This window comes from Panulirus ornatus, chromosome 39 (assembly GCF_036320965.1).
Source record: "Panulirus ornatus isolate Po-2019 chromosome 39, ASM3632096v1, whole genome shotgun sequence".
NCBI lineage: Eukaryota > Metazoa > Arthropoda > Malacostraca > Decapoda > Palinuridae > Panulirus > Panulirus ornatus.
In genome coordinates this window covers 14,301,173-14,318,863 of record NC_092262.1, presented here as the reverse complement: position 1 = coordinate 14,318,863, position 17,691 = coordinate 14,301,173, and the positions used below count along the sequence as shown (strand labels likewise).

The 17,691-nt window shown below is 37.5% G+C and overlaps 1 protein-coding gene across 10 annotated transcripts in view; it reads right to left on the bottom strand.

The window, feature by feature from the left end:
- Positions 1 to 5,909, bottom strand: part of LOC139761196 (annexin B9-like) — a 91,098-nt gene extending 85,189 nt beyond the window's left edge. For 5 of the 10 annotated variants that reach the window (XM_071685233.1, XM_071685234.1, XM_071685236.1 and 2 more), the window contains exons 1-2: positions 5,334 to 5,357; positions 3,944 to 3,988 (exon numbers count right to left, since the gene is read on the bottom strand). In XM_071685233.1, coding sequence (XP_071541334.1) covers positions 3,944 to 3,988; positions 5,334 to 5,342 — 54 coding nt within the window. In that variant the 5' untranslated portion in view covers positions 5,343 to 5,357. Of the gene's footprint in view, positions 1 to 3,943; positions 3,989 to 5,333; positions 5,358 to 5,780 lie in introns of those variants that run through there. The other 5 variants (XM_071685239.1, XM_071685240.1, XM_071685235.1 and 2 more) reach the window with 5 other exon arrangements.
- Between the last annotated feature and the right edge of the window lie 11,782 nt (positions 5,910 to 17,691).

Here is a 17,691-nt window from a genome sequence, read left to right as displayed (position 1 = left end):
ATCATGTGTACAATAATGAGGCAGATCATGTGTACAATAATGAGGCAGATCATGTGTACAATAATGAGGCAGATCATGTGTACAATAATGAGGCAGATCATGTGTACAATAATGAAGCAGATCATGTGTACAATAATGAGGCAGATCATGTGTACAATAATGAGGCAGATCATGTGTACAATAATGAGGCAGATCATGTGTACAATAATGAGGCAGATCATGTGTACAATAATGAGGCAGATCATGTGTACAATAGTGAGACGCATGAAATACATTTAGAAATAAGAAATATCTTGTTTCTGGTTGGTGTCAAATCATCCTATATCTGAAAAGGCAATCCTAACATTGCGGGTAATATAAAAAGAACACTTCATGTTTAGCCTAAATGTAAACAAACTGACTAGATTAACACGAGAATATCTAACGATAAACCAAATATACGTCAAAGTCAACACTTCTCAAGCCAAGATTGACATCATAATATTTCATCTATAAGATCCTAACCATGATAGTATATAACTGAGTCATGTTCAGTAAATCGTACCATAAATGAAGATATTTATTGCCTTCTGCATATCTTACATTAACATATGTATCACAAGTAACAAGATATGTGATCTACGGCCGGGTAGCTCCAAGATAAAAGAAATATAAAATTATATTATATGAAGCTAGGTTATATTTCCCCATAACACAGGAAATGCTATGTTTAATGTATTTCAAAATAATAGCATTCGAGTTAACCGTGTTTCATAGCCTCTCAAGCGTGTTTCTAATAAAGATATTAAGTGTATCATAACTACAAACTTGACATGTCCAATCTGGAAACTTTCATTTTCAGCCATGATCTTGCACAATTATATATGTCAGCGCGTACAAAAATGTATAAACTTTATAAATGTTTTCTTTTGTGTGATGAACAGCAATTATATATTGTCTTGTAAGGTCGACCTCCAGATGACTGCAGTATACACTTGATCTAGGCTAAAGATCAAACCATAGCTCGTTCTATTGTGCTCAAACCTTTTCATATTACGCTCAAAGATCATGCGATCCTGTTCAAGGGTAAGTACCGTCGTGTTCAAGGGTACGTACCGTCGTGTTCAAGGGTACGTACCGTCGTGTTCAAGGGTTGTACCGTCGTGTTCAAGGGTTGTACCGTCGTGTTCAAGGGTACGTACCGTCGTGTTCCAGGACTGCATTAATCACGTGTTCTAAGCCACACACACACACATGACTCATTTCCTTACCGTGACATTTAATCATTAATGACAATGATTGGCTACTGAGACACATCAACCACTACTGACTCTTACCAAACTAGACGACTTATGGTCAACCTAACACTTCACGGCTACGTTACCATGGGTATATATATATATATATATATATATATATATATATATATATATATATATATATATATATATATATATATATATATATAAACTAGAGTACATATGCTGAACATAAGAGGCAGGACTAGTCTGGATCATGGGTATATATATACAAACATATGGTATGAGTCTCGGTATAAAAACATACATTTGCAAGTGTCTTTTAGCAGGAGGAGTTGTGTGACCCCCCAGGTGAGGGATGTGACCCCGTCCACACGTCACACACACACACAATACTGAAACACAAAACTTACACACAGACATTACTACCATCATACCTACATCTGTTTAAACCTCTTCGTATTATTCTTTATGTTTCACAAAATGTCCAGATATTGCTTGTTTTTATTCCATGTTCAATAAACTGCAGCCATGGTGGAGTACCTAACCTAACCTAACCTAACCTAGTTTTCCATTGTACTTGTACCTCCTGAAGTAGGTATCGCTCAGACAACATATCCTCTCCCGACCTGTTACATATGGCCCACACAGGCCACCATGAACATGGCAGCAACACATGATCTACACACACATACACTTGTCATGGCAGCAACACATGATCTACACACACATACACTTGTCATGGCAGCAACACATGATCTACACACACATACACTTGTCATGGCAGCAACACATGATCTACACACACATACACTTGTCATGGTAGCAACACATGATCTACACACACATACACTTGTCATGGTAGCAACACATGATCTACACACACATACACTTGTCATGGCAGCAACACATGATCTACACACACATACACTTGTCATGGCAGCAACACATGATCTACACACACATACACTTGTCATGGTAGCAACACATGATCTACACACACATACACTTGTCATGGTAGCAACACATGATCTACACACACATACACTTGTCATGGCAGCAACACATGATCTACACACACATACACTTGTCATGGCAGCAACACATGATCTACACACACATACACTTGTCATGGCAGCAACACGTGATCTACACACACATACACTTGTCATGGCAGCAACACATGATCTACACACACATACACTTGTCATGGCAGCAACACATGATCTACACACACATACACTTGTCATGGCAGCAACACATGATCTACACACACATACACTTGTCATGGCAGCAACACATGATCTACACACACATACACTTGTCATGGCAGCAACACATGATCTACACACACATACACTTGTCATGGTAGCAACACGTGATCTACACACACATACACTTGTCATGGCAGCAACACATGATCTACACACACATACACTTGTCATGGCAGCAACACATGATCTACACACACATACACTTGTCATGGTAGCAACACGTGATCTACACACACATACACTTGTCATGGCAGCAACACATGATCTACACACACACGTCATGAGCCTGCAACCCATGTGGTTCCCTGCACACCTCATCTACTGTGGCTTACATTACACGCACGACTCACACAATTCTCAATGTTCAAGTTCCCATAACCCAAAAAAACCTCTTTTACTTCATCGTTACATCTCCTTTGCACCGTTAACTTACGACATATTCGTGCTATTTTCGACCTATTTTCGTTCTATTGTATCCTGAGCTTAACCCACATGTATACAACATTCTTGGTGCTGTTATACACTTAACAATGTTGACCCTCACTAATACATACATACATATTACTCAACCCAACCACAAAAACCTGTGTCCTTATCCTGTACAGTTAGGCCAGGTTTTACTGATAATCACCTCCCATGTCCACTCATATATATATATATATATATATATATATATATATATATATATATATATATACAGTAGGCTTCCTGCAGTGCTCTGTATTCAAACGTACTCTTCCAATCTAAATCATAAGACAAGAAACTATCTGATATGTAAAAAGTATATAACCAGAAAAACACGTGGTGATAAGAGTACATAAATATCCTAGCAACATGTGGTTATACCAGCGTACATAAATATCCTAGCGACATGTGGTTATAACAGAGTACATAAATATCCTAGCAACATGTGGTTATAACAGCGTACATAAATATCCTAGCAACATGTGGTTATAACAGCGTACATAAATATCCTAGCAACATGTGGTTATAACAGCGTACATAAATATCCTAGCAACATGTGGTTATAACAGCGTACATAAATATCCTAGCAACATGTGGTTATAAGAGGTTTATCCTAGCCGATACAGAGTGTGAGCGGAAGAAAAAAGTAGTTTCTGAAATCGTTAAACTAAATACAGGATTGAAATACAGTCATACACTATGATTATAGGTCAACTGTATACAAACAATCGACTACTGATGAAAAAGGATAAAAATTAAAATCATAACCACATGAAATAACTTGTCAGAACAACACAATAGAATCAAGACATGTCACACTATAGAGACGTTTTGAAAGACTGGCTATGTCTTGTGGTTAGACTGGCTATGTCTTGTGGTTTGTATATAAAGTAAGCTAACCAAGATGTTGTCAGAGCACACCTGTACCACACCTGAAGCAAATGTTGGGAGCAATTTGAAACTCACCTGCCCGAAGCCTGCCCCAGCCTGACCACCTCCAGGATAACTCATCTGTACAGGAAGAGAACAAGACTTAGACATACACACCCTCCTGGCTGCACGTACAAGCAATCCTCTTATTTCATTTGCCATACTTGATAAATCATACATACATCACAGTGAATAACATCGTTCTTCAATAATCTGGATACACTATAATGATACAAATAAGCCAATCAAATGAGCTCTCACTGTAACATTGTGACCCCTGGGTCACCTTGGCTAACCCAGGGACATGATGACCTGAGTGGTCACCTGAGCTGAGCAGACTTGAGGTAGTTACCCTTGACAGTTAACCATCATCTACCGTTTTCTTTGATAGCAGCACTTCAAGTGGTGACATCATGATGTGAGCAAACTCAGAAGCGTAAGTTATGTGAGCGATGTAGACGCAGAACTACAAGGCAATAACCCTCTTACCTGGCGTATATGTGCTACACCTACACCATGAAACACAAGCTTGACCACTACACCTCTTGTACACAAGACCAGTCCAGAACCCAGGTCTGCTGCCACAGTAGGTAGACCCCAACCCTGTACATATTGACCACTACACTTCTCTCTAATGTTCTAGACTTCATACATAGTCAACAACACTGCAGAAAATAGTCTCATGACCTTGATGTCTATATGCTCGGTCCTGAGACCTGATATGTACACACCAGATCTTGTACACATACATCACATGTACTGAGACCTGATATGTACACACCAGATCTTGTACACATACATCACATGTACTGAGACCTGATATGTACACACCAGATCTTGTACACATACATCACATGTACTGAGACCTGATATGTACACACCAGATCTTGTACACATACATCACATGTACTGAGACCTGATATGTACACACCAGATCTTGTACACAAACAAGACAAGAATTTCATAATGCTTGAACCATGTACACTTATGATGGCGGGGACGACTTGATGTACCAAATCCTCTTTGTTGTGAGAGTTGTAATGTTGTGTGTGTGTGTGTGTGTGTGTGTGTGTGTGTATGATAACACATGATAAGGTTGTGCTGAGTCATTTATCAGCACAATGCAGGAGCCGGTCTGCTGGTAAATGGTGTAGCAACGAGTTCTTAACTTGGGGTCAGCCAGCAAGACCAGGTACAATCATATTGTAATGACCTCAAACTACAGTAGTGACCCATCATCATCATGAGGTGCACTTGTGTCTTGGTGATAATCACTACAATGTATAATGACTTAAACATATCAGTCAACCATCAGTCAGTTGTTCTGGTAACCCAGCAACACATCCTGTGTACACATCGTACTACATAAGACCTTATTATTAACCAACCCATCTAATTACAACTACAATATAAACCCAACTCTTACCTTAACCATCAACCTCTGAACATCTTCTACAAACCAACAAGAAAACACAACCTATATACATATCATTCATACTATATATATATATATATATATATATATACCACATTCACTAGTAAACAAAGTACAAGAGGATGGTAGAAAGTGTATATAAAGCATAATAAAGCAATGTACATTTCAACAAATCTATATTGAAAGCAGAAGCAGATTATGTCACTATATGTAATAACTTGTTACTTGTACAATCATGTTAGTAATGTTTCATGGTAACACACGTACACCACATCTGCTGCACCTAGTTCCCCAGGCACGAGGCCATATATGATGTCACCACCCACCATACATACATACATACATACACTTGACCTTGATGATTCAACCAGCAGTAAACCATCAGGTCACACACACACTGTCACATTCACTCTGTTACGGTTCGTCTCCACCACTGACTGGTTGGTATCACTTTGCGTCACTGTACAATTACAAAACTGTGAGGTTAAGTTTACGTTGTGACGTTCACCCTGGACCGTTACCGAATGGCTACTACGACACTACTGCGGTACGACACTTTGTGGCACAATCCCGGCAACTACGCCTCTACCACCACCCCACAAATGGCTCAATACCTCACATTTATTACTTTATACATATAAATACAAGCAATGAGGGAGAAGCTTTAAACATCTACTGTACATGTGATCAGCGTCAAAATTTATTGACAACCTACGACTTGGCTTATTAATATCCATATGGCGTTATCTTATGTCCGGCAGCGAGGTTTTCTCAAAATAGGTACAACCCTTGAGAAACATGTTGCTGTATAACCTTCTATACCGTAAGGTTGAATATAATCCTCTATAACAAAAGGTGAATAGTCCTTATGAGTTATGAATTGTAGACTTATTTAGCAAGCCTTTTCCAACAGTCTGGCGCTCACGTAACAGCACGGAAATATACAAAATGTATCCTACATCTACGTCTCAACATACCCCGTACCCAAGCATGTTCTTTCAGCTTTGAGAGACTTCAAAAGCCACACTGGCGACAGGTATTAATCTTTAAATTAATAAGATGTATCCCTTTCGAGGGCTAATTCATGTATCAAATATCCAAAGAATTCCCATGATTATATTCCACTTTTCATTGAACAGCCTATCTAAACCCGCGTCTCATCTGCCACACTTCATAACCAGTTCACTGACGGTTTGTTAGACTTCCTTTTGGGTGTGGTGGGGGCATGAAGGTGGTTACACTTAGATAACCAAAGACAATAAAGTAAAGATAGGAAAGTGGCTGCCTTAAGTACAGTATACAATGTGCTGACGCCGGACACTCACGCCATCTATTGACTTCCCAAACAAGCTTGACTCGCTCACAGATGCCAGATACTTCCATATATGGATTGTTGCTAGATGCTTCTAGATATTCAATCCAACATGGTCCATATACATTATAGAGGTGTACATATACATTACGGAGGTGTACATAAATGTTGATATTTTCATCTGCTGTGTTCCATGCCATGAGATAATTAGCTTCATTTGGTTCACCTTCTATTATCTCAACAATGAAATATACTTTATATAATTTACTCATTCTATTTTATTCGTAGCGTTATTTTCTTTATCTAACTAAATCCAGATATGTCTCAAACTTTTCATAATGTTGATCAATCTGTCCACTACAACACAGTTGATTATGACCTATTATCTCTATAATGGCTAACATAACTACAATCAACTGCTATTTCATTATGACTTCATCCAGGACAATATGTATCCACAGATTTCACCTTCACAAAACCTTGATTTCTTCACTTCAGTTTTATTGACATACTTTTAATACAACACAATATGGGGAAACATGTACCATCATACTATAAATAAATACCTATAAGAACATATCAGGTTTGAAACTATCATCTTTCAATATTTATTTACATATATATATATATATATATATATATATATATATATATATATATATATATATATATGTAACAGAGAAGGGGGCCAGGTGAGGATATTCCCTCAAAGGCCCAGTCCTCTGTTCTTAACGCTACCTCGCTAATGCGGGAAATGGCGAATAGTATGAAAGAAAAGAAAGAAATATATATATATATATATATATATATATATATATATATATATATATATATATATATATATATATATATATAACTGACATGCAAGAAACATACAAGTCATGCATTACATAGAACCATGCACAGGCAAATCTAATTATAATTATTCAGTCATTGAAACATGCAAGAACAAAATTGTATAAAAACTACAGTAGCCTACAGTTAGCATCAACAAAGATGCAGATCATAACATGATATGTCCAAACATTTCACAACACTCAAGTTATACATAAAACAATCATAAAAACCTTTACTGAGATTGGAAAAAATCACTCCACATTAACATAACAATTATAGAATTAGCAAACACATTGAACAAAGCAAACAAATATATTATGATATTTACAAAAATAACATATAAGCCAAACAGGAGAAAATTCACGTTTTCAAAAATCCTGGAAACCAGAAAAATTAAGAAATGACACAGCTCAAATAAACACCAATGCATGAACTCTGTGCATCATGCAGTGCATCAAGATAATGCATGAACTCTGTGCATCATGATAATATAATGCATGAACTCTGTGCATCATGCAGTGCATCAAGATAATGCATGAACTCTGTGCATCATGATAATATAATGCATGAACTCTGCGCATCATGCAGTGCGTCAAGATACTATAATGCATAAACTCTGTGCATCATGCAGTGCATCAATATAAATCATGAACTCTGTGCATCACGCAGTGCATCAAGATACTATAATGCATTAACTCTGTGCATCATGCAGTGCATCAAGATACTATAATGCAATAACTCTGTGCATCATGCAGTGCATCAAGATACTATAATGCATGAACTCTGTGCATCATGCAGTGCATCAAGATACTATAATGCAATAACTCTGTGCATCATGCAGTGCATCAAGATACTATAATGCATTAACTCTGTGCATCATGCAGTGCATCAGGATAATGCATTAACTCTGTGCATCATGCAGTGCATCAGGATAATATAATGCATGAACTCTGTGCATTATGCAGTACATTACTATAATTCATGAACTCTGTGCATCATGCAGTGCATTAAGATAATGCATGAACTCTGTGCATCATGTAATGCATTAAGATAATGCATGAACTCTGTGCATCATGTAATGCATTAAGATAATGCATGAACTCTGTGCATCATGCAGTGCATTAAGATAATGCATAAACTCTGTGCATCATGTAATGCATTAAGATAATGCATGAACTCTATGCATCATGCAGTGCATTAAGATAATGCATGAACTCTGTGCATCATGTAATGCATTAAGATAATGCATGAACTCTGTGCATCATGCAGTGCATCAAGATAATGCATGAACTCTGTGCATCATGCAGTGCATCAAAATAATATAATGCACAATCTATGTATGTAGGAAAGCAGAAATGTCCATGCTTGACTTTTTCATGCAGATGTCATTTACAAAAAGATTATGTTGAATGATACACATAAAATATATCTGATTGATCTTGTGTTCTGATGAAAGAGGCTAACATGTTAAATATTAATGTAATTATCATTATCAATTATGTAATTCTTATGTATCATCAGAGAAAATCAATATTCCATAACTTTATGTGATGAAGTCCTCCCCCCACACCAACCACACTGCCCACACCACCACACTTCTACCACACACCACACCACACTACCCACACCACCACACTTCTACCACAAACCTCACCACACTACCCACATAACCAGTTTTCTACCACACTGACCACACCATCACACACCTCACCACACTGCCCACACCACCACACTCCTACCATACCCTATACACAGAAAGTTTGAATTACTGGTGTGAGTGTCATGATATATGTATAATTAGGTCTACTACACCACCACAAACCTTTATTTTTATACAGTTTGTATCGCTAATTTCCAATATTTTACTGATTTCAGACAGGTTGATATTGTTCAATATATGTTCACCTTCAGTGATTAGATCAAGCAGTATCATTTTGGTGTCGCAGAAATACTTATTGTGTTCAGTCATTATCTTTATGGTCAATATCATCATTATAACTTTCTTCTGTCAATTCTTCTTGATAACAAATATAGTTATGAATTTTGTAATTTATGACCAACATATCCTGTAACATAATGTATACCATAATGGAATATTAGTTTAGGTGGTGCCTCTGAGATAATTTGCTGACCAAGATCTTCACTATGTTCATATGGATTAAAACTAACAACAACAACAACAACAACAACAAAACTGAAATATTATCATTGTGAACAATGTTTTAGAGTGAGGGTTGTGTCGGGTGATGAGGTGTACCTGCTACATCATGTGTGGGTTGTGATGGTTCTCACATACTATTCCCTAATGGAAGACATTCATCATCGTCTTCATATGGACTGAAGTTTGTAAAACATTCAACAAAAATATTGGTTTTATCTCTACATGTTACGCAGGGTTCAGGATGCACAGCTTCACCATAATTGATGATATTGATAAGTGTTTCTGATCAGTGGCATATCTAGGGTAGGGGAGGTGCCCTTGGCGCCACTTGAAGCGGGGGAGGGGCACTCAACAGGTTACCTGATTAACATTTTTAATGGTTTGGTTTTGTGGGATGAAAAAGAAACTGGCCTACTTTTCAACTACAGTAATATTTTGCTACTATCTATGTTACAGTTAAGTCTTTAAGTCTTTAAGAGTTTATATAAATTTAAGTTTGGCATAACTCTTCAACAGTTTATAATTACACTGCATATATTTTTATATACATCCACTGAATGTACATTTTTAATCAAGCCAGGGGCGCAATTTCAGCGCTTCCCATAGGTGCTATTTCCCCTGGATACGCCCCTCTTTTTGATGATCTTTATCATCATTATGATCAATGGAATCAGTGATAATGTTTTTGTCATATTCAATGTTTACATCTTGTTTTCTCTCACTTTTCATGTACTCTAAAAACGAGATAGCATATTTAATACAATTACTGTTTAGATTTATCTATAATATTATTACCTGTAAATGTTTTAATTAAATTGGCAAATTTAGGAGCAGTGAATGCATCATTGTTTCCACTTCCTTGCCTGATACTGCTAAAAAAAATTCTCACTATAATTCTGCTTGACCTATTTGTTAAGGTACCTGAAATTGTAATGATCTTTGACATCATTCCATAGGAGCTTTATGCTGTCAGGAGCCAACCATCCACACAAGCAATACTACTACCAACTACTGACACCATCTTATATAGTGCTTCATTTCATCCAGGAATTGTATATGATAATTTTTAATACTTATTGCACACTTTCTCAGTTGATAATGATGCTGCTGGCCACTGTTGAAAAGGTCAAATATTTCATCCATATTATTTACAAATGCAGCAGTTATGTGAGGCTTCTTGTGGCAGTGAAGCTAGTGCTGAGTAGCTGTTTATCTCTGCTGCTACACTTAATGTCTGTGACACAAAACTGACACACATTTTGTCGCAACTATTACAATATATGCATCTGTCTGTTAGTTGTGGTGCCAGAGAGATGGTAATGTGATAAAAATCCTCCACATATTGCCATTTCATCAAGTTTCCCTCATTACTGTTCATATTATACTTCATGAAGTTATTACTGATATCATACTTCATGAAGTCATTACCGATATTATAGTTCATGAGATGTGGAGTATCATAAAAACAATACACTTTCTCACTGTCATGTACAGAATATGTTGCTGAATTTCTAATGTTAAATTTCTTAAAGGCAGACCTATTAGTGCTATCTTGATCAGAGACAAGCAAATCTGGGATCAATCCAGTTTCTTTGATTCTACAAATGTGGTCATTGATCATTTGTTGAAGTTTTTCAAGTTCCATATGTATGTAGAAAAGAAAATAACTGGGTTTGCTTCCACTTTCTTGATAACCCTTTCACCATAAAAACCATATCATACTGTGCAACTTTGCATCTCCATACTGCCCCAGACCCTCTTGCCTTTCAAATTTATCCTTGTGTTGTAGTAAACAACAGCTTTAATTGATACCACATCAAAGACAATACCACAAACTTTATCTTTAAGCTTAAAGCTCTGAGTTTTCTTTTTGAGCAGTTCAAAAACAGATCTGTTCTATCCTGTGGTAAAATGAATCCTTTATACTCAACATCTAAGCATTGGCATTGTTGGGAGAGCAAATATTTGTGACAAAAATTTATATGTCCTCGCACTTTTGAAGTACAGACCTCATGAAAAACACCTTTGGATTTCTGAATGACGTCTGCTATTTTTTTTTGGACAGTTGACAATTCCAACTAAGTTTGAACAAAATTCTAGTGCAAAGCCATCTACATATTTAGAGGTACTGAGAATAATACCTGATGGTAATGCACATTATCTAGTACATTCTGTATTTGCCTTTTTCAATAGGTTTATTTTGTTTAAGTGTATCAATCACATTGCTATACATGTGTACGAGTTGGAAGGTCTGTTTACTGGTGGTGATAGATGGCTCTTTATAATAGCATATACCAGTATTTTCATCTGTATCTAAAAAATGCAAATCAGGTATATAATTAAAATTTGATGTGGAAATATTAGGCATAATATTGAAATTTGATGTAGAAAAAATGTCAGAAGATAAAAGTCAATAACCCTTACACTTGGAGCACTTTCAGAATGTCCCAAGACAGATTATGACCAGTCTAGCATTATCTTCTTCTAAAAAACATAATATGTTGAAATATGTTTTAACTTGTGTAAGATGCATTACTTTATGAGTTATCAACTTTGAAAAATATATATGCAAATATGAACTGCACTAATATTAATTCTAAACTTACCAGTCATTGTTTGTGAAGCAATGTGTACCACTGAGGTTATATATCATCAGGTTCATCATCTATGATTGGTGGTCGTAAGTGGCATCTGTCCAGTGCACCTGTGATCTGTTACAATTTTTTTCTTTTTTTTTTGCTTTGTCGCTGTCTCCCGCGTTTGCGAGGTAGCGCAAGGAAACAGACGAAAGAAATGGCCCAACCCACCCCCATACACATGTATATACATACGTCCACACACGCAAATATACATACCTACACAGCTTTCCATGGTTTACCCCAAATGCTTCACATGCCTTGATTCAATCCACTGACAGCACGTCAACCACGGTATACCACATCGCTCCAATTCACTCTATTCCTTGCCCTCCTTTCACCCTCCTGCATGTTCAGGCCCTGATCACACAAAATCTTTTTCACTCCATCTTTCCACCTCCAATTTGGTCTCCCTCTTCTCCTCGTTCCCTCCACCTCTGACACATATATTCTCTTGGTCAATCTTTCCTCACTCATTCTCTCCATGTGCCCGAACCATTTCAAAACACCCTCTTCTGCTCTCTCAACCACGCTCTTTTTATTTCCACACATCTCTCTTACCCTTACGTTACTTACTCGATCAAACCACCTCACACCACATATTGTCCTCAAACATCTCATTTCCAGCACATCCATCCTCCAGTGCACAACTCTATCCATAGCCCACGCCTCGCAACCATACAACATTGTTGGAACCACTATTCCTTCAAACATACCCATTTTTGCTTTCCGAGATAATGTTCTCGACTTCCACACATTCTTCAAGGCTCCCAGAATTTTCGCCCCCTCCCCCACCCTATGATCCACTTCCGCTTCCATGGTTCCATCCGCTGCCAGATCCACTCCCAGATATCTAAAACACTTCACTTCCTCCAGATTTTCTCCATTCAAACTCACCTCCCAATTGACTTGACCCTCAACCCTACTGTACCTAATAACCTTGCTCTTATTCACATTTACTCTTAACTTTCTTCTTTCACACACTTTACCAAACTCAGTCACCAGCTTCTGCAGTTTCTCACATGAATCAGCCACCAGCACTGTATCATCAGCGAACAACAACTGACTCACTTCCCAAGCTCTCTCATCCACAACAGACTTCATACTTGCCCCTCTTTCCAAAACTCTTGCATTCACCTCCCTAACAACCCCATCCATAAACAAATTAAACAACCATGGAGACATCACACACCCCTGCCGCAAACCTACATTCACTGAGAACCAATCACTTTCCTCTCTTCCTACACGTACACATGCCTTACATCCTCGATAAAAACTTTTCACTGCTTCTAACAACTTGCCTCCCACACCATATATTCTTAATACCTTCCACAGAGCATCTCTATCAACTCTATCATATGCCTTCTCCAGATCCATAAATGCTACATACAAATCCATTTGCTTTTCTAAGTATTTCTCACATACATTCTTCAAAGCAAACACCTGATCCACACATCCTCTACCACTTCTGAAACCACACTGCTCTTCCCCAATCTGATGCTCTGTACATGCCTTCACCCTCTCAATCAATATCCTCCCATATAATTTACCAGGAATACTCAACAAACTTATACCTCTGTAATTTGAGCACTCACTCTTATCCCCTTTGCCTGTTACAATTTAATTTATGAAAATACAGACATTCACATTTCATATTCCATCTTCGTTGCTTATTCACTACCACACCCAGTGCATCAGTCCATATATCAAATGGTGGTATTACAGTATGTGGATACTGTATATAGTAAGAATATATATTTACACCTTTACAAAATACAGCCACCTTGTACTATGGAGAATCTACGTAATATGAGACTATGAACATGGACAATAAATCCTGCCGTGAATATTGTCCCCTGCAAGAGAGTGAACCAAATAGAAGGGGTGAGGCTAGGGACAGCCTCATTCAAGCTGTATAATCAATTATGTTCATATACTCTGGATACTAAATAATCAATTATGTTCAAATATTCTGGGTACTAAATAATCAAGTATGTTCATATACTCTGGGTACAAAATAATCAAGTATGTTCATATACTCTGGGTACTAAATAATCAATTATGTTCAAATACTCTGGGTGCTAAATAATCAAGTATGTTCATATACTCTGGATACTAAATAATCAAGTATGTTCATATATTCTGGACACTAAATAATCAAGTATATTCATATATTCTGGATACTAAATAATCAAGTATGTTCATATATTCTGGACACTAAATAATCAAGTATGTTCATATATTCTGGATACTAATCAAGTATGTTCATATATTCTGGATACTAAATAATCAAGTATTCTGGATATCAAATAAGTGCACTCATAATGTACCATCCAACCCAGAAGATAACAATACATATTACATGTGAGTCAACATTACCACATTAGATGATGTGTTTGTTGTATAACTTGGGCACAACACTTGCCTCTGATGCTATCACAGGTGGATCACCTGCACAAACTGCTGCTTCTCTTGTAATCATCTCTAGTTAACCATTTATCCCTCCATTTCATATCAGAAAAATAAAGATAAGAATGAACTATTATACTTTTCTATTTAAACTGCAAGTCATTATGACTACTACATACCATATGTACCTGTACACTGGCTATGAGGAAAGAAATTCTACTACAACTCTACTTATATCTGTGCTACAAGAGGCTCATACCCTAACTTGTCCTATTGTAAAATTAAAATAATAGCATAAAATTTTTACAAGACTATATAATGGGGAGGTGATAACAAGTAGTGGTGATGTGAGAAGGAGATTGGAGTGAGTATTTTGAAGGTTTGTTGAATGTGTTTGATAAGAGTGGCAGATATAGGGTGTTTTGGTCGAGGTGGTGTGCAAAGTGAGAGGGTTAGGGAGAATGATTTGGTAAACAAAGAGGTAGTAAAAGCTTTGTGAAAGATGAAAGCCGGCAAGGCAGCAGGTTTGGATGGTATTGCAGTGGAATTTATTAAAAAAGGGGTGACTGTATTGTTGACTGGTTGGTAAGGTTATTTAATGTATGTATGACTCATGGTGAGGTGCCTGAGAACTGGCAGAATGCTTGCATAGTGCAACTGTACAAAGGCAAAGGGGATAAGAGTGAGTGCTCAAATTACAGAGGTATAAGTTTGTTGAGTATTCCTGGTAAATTATATGGGAGGGTATTGATTGAGAGGGTGAAGGCATGTACAGAGCATCAGATTGGGGAAGAGTAGTGTGGTTTCAGAAGTGGTAGAGGATGTGTGGATCAGGTGTTTGCTTTGAAGAATGTATGTGAGAAATACTTAGAAAAGCAAATGGATTTGTATGTAGCATTGATGGATCTGGAGAAGGCATATGATAAAGTTGATAGAGATGCTCTGTGGAAGGTATTAAGAACATACGGTGTGGGAGGTAAGTTGTTAGAAGCAGTGAAAAGTTTTTATCAAGGATTTAAGGCATGTGTACATGTAGAAAGAGAGGAAAGTGATGGGTTCTCAGTGAATGTTGGTTTGCGGCAGGGGTGCGTGATGTTTCCATGGTTGTTAGGGAGGTGAATGCAAGAGTTTTGGAAAGAGGGGCAAGCATGCAGTCTGTTGTGGATAAGAGAGCTTGGGAAGTGAGTCAGTTGTTGTTTGATGATGATACATCGCTGGTGGCTGATTCGGGTGTGAAACTGCAGAAGCTGGTGACTGAGTTTGGTAAAGTGTGTGAAAGAAGAAAGCTGAGAGTACATGTGAATAAGAGCAAGGTTATTAGGTACAGTAGGGTTGAGGGACAAGTCAATTGGGAGGTAAGTTTGAATGGAGAAAAACTGGAGGAAGTGAAGTGTTTTAGATATCTGGGAGTGGATTTGGCAGTGGATGGAACCATGGAAACGGAAGTGAGTCATAGGGTGGGGGAGGGGGCGAAAGTTCTGGGAGCATTGAAAAATGTGTGGAAGTCGAGAACGTTATCTTGGAAAGCAAAAATGGGTATGTTTGAAGGAATAGTGGTTCCAACAATGTTATGTTATATGGCTGCGAGTTGTGGGCTATAGATAGAGTTGTGTGGAGGACGGTGGATGTGCTGGAAATGAGATATGAGGACAATATGTGGTGCGAGGTGATTTGATCGAGTAAGTAATGAAAGGGTAAGAGAGATGTGTGGTAATAAAAAGAGTGTGGTTGAGAGAGCAGAAGAGGGTGTTTTGAAATGGTTTGGTCACATGGAGAGAATGAGTGAGGAAAGATTGACAAAGAGGATATATGTGTCAGAGGTGGAGGGAACGAGGAGAAGTGGGAGACCAAATTGGAGGTGGAAAGATGGAGTGAAAAAGAGTTTGAGTGATCGGGGCCTGAACATGCAGGAGGGTGAAAGGAGGGCAAGGAATAGAGTGAATTGGATCGATATGGTATACCGGGGTTGACGTGCTGTCAGTGGATTGAATCAGGGCATGTGAAGCGTCTGGGGTAAACCATGGAAAGCTGTGTAGGTATGTATATTTGCGTGTGTGGACGTATGTATATACATGTGTATGGGGGTGGGTTGGGCCATTTCTTTCGTCTGTTTCCTTGTGCTACCTCGCAAACGCGGGAGACAGCGACAAAGCAAAAAAAAAAAAAAAAAAATATATATATATATATATATATATATATATATATATATATATATATACATATATATATTTTTTTTTTCTTTCAAACTATTCGCCATTTCCCGCGTTAGCGAGGTAGCGTTAATAACAGAGGACTGGGCCTTGGAGGGAATATCCTCACCTGGCCCCCTTCTCTGTTCCTTGTTTTGGAAAATTAAAAAAAAAAAAAAAAAACGAGAGGGGAAGATTTCCAGCCCCCCGCTCCCTCCCCTTTTAGTCGCCTTCTACGACACGCAGGGAATACGTGGGAAGTATTCTTTCTCCCCTATCCCCAGGGATAATATATATATATATATATATATATATATATATATATATATATATATATATATATATATATATATATATATATTTTTTTTTCATACTATTCACCATTTCCTGCATCAGTGAGGTAGTGTTAAGAACAGAGGACTGGGCCTTTGAGGGAATGTCCTCACCTGGCCCCCTTCTCTGTTCCTTATGCTTATACTTATACTTGATCGCCATTTCCTGTATTAGCGAGAGAGGACCAGGAAACAAACAAAGAACAGCCTATCCACTCATATACACATATATATACATAAACTCCCATACACGTGCATATACATATCAACTCATGCATATATACACATATACATACACACATACATATATACACTTGTACATACTCATACTTACTTGTTTGTTTTTTAAATAAACTAAACCACCCCTTAAATATCACGGTTGTTATAGTTATTCCAAGAATGTTATCGTCATTCCAAGTACATATATATGACTTAACTGGAATAAAAAACATTCACTCATTTCTTGAAGTCAT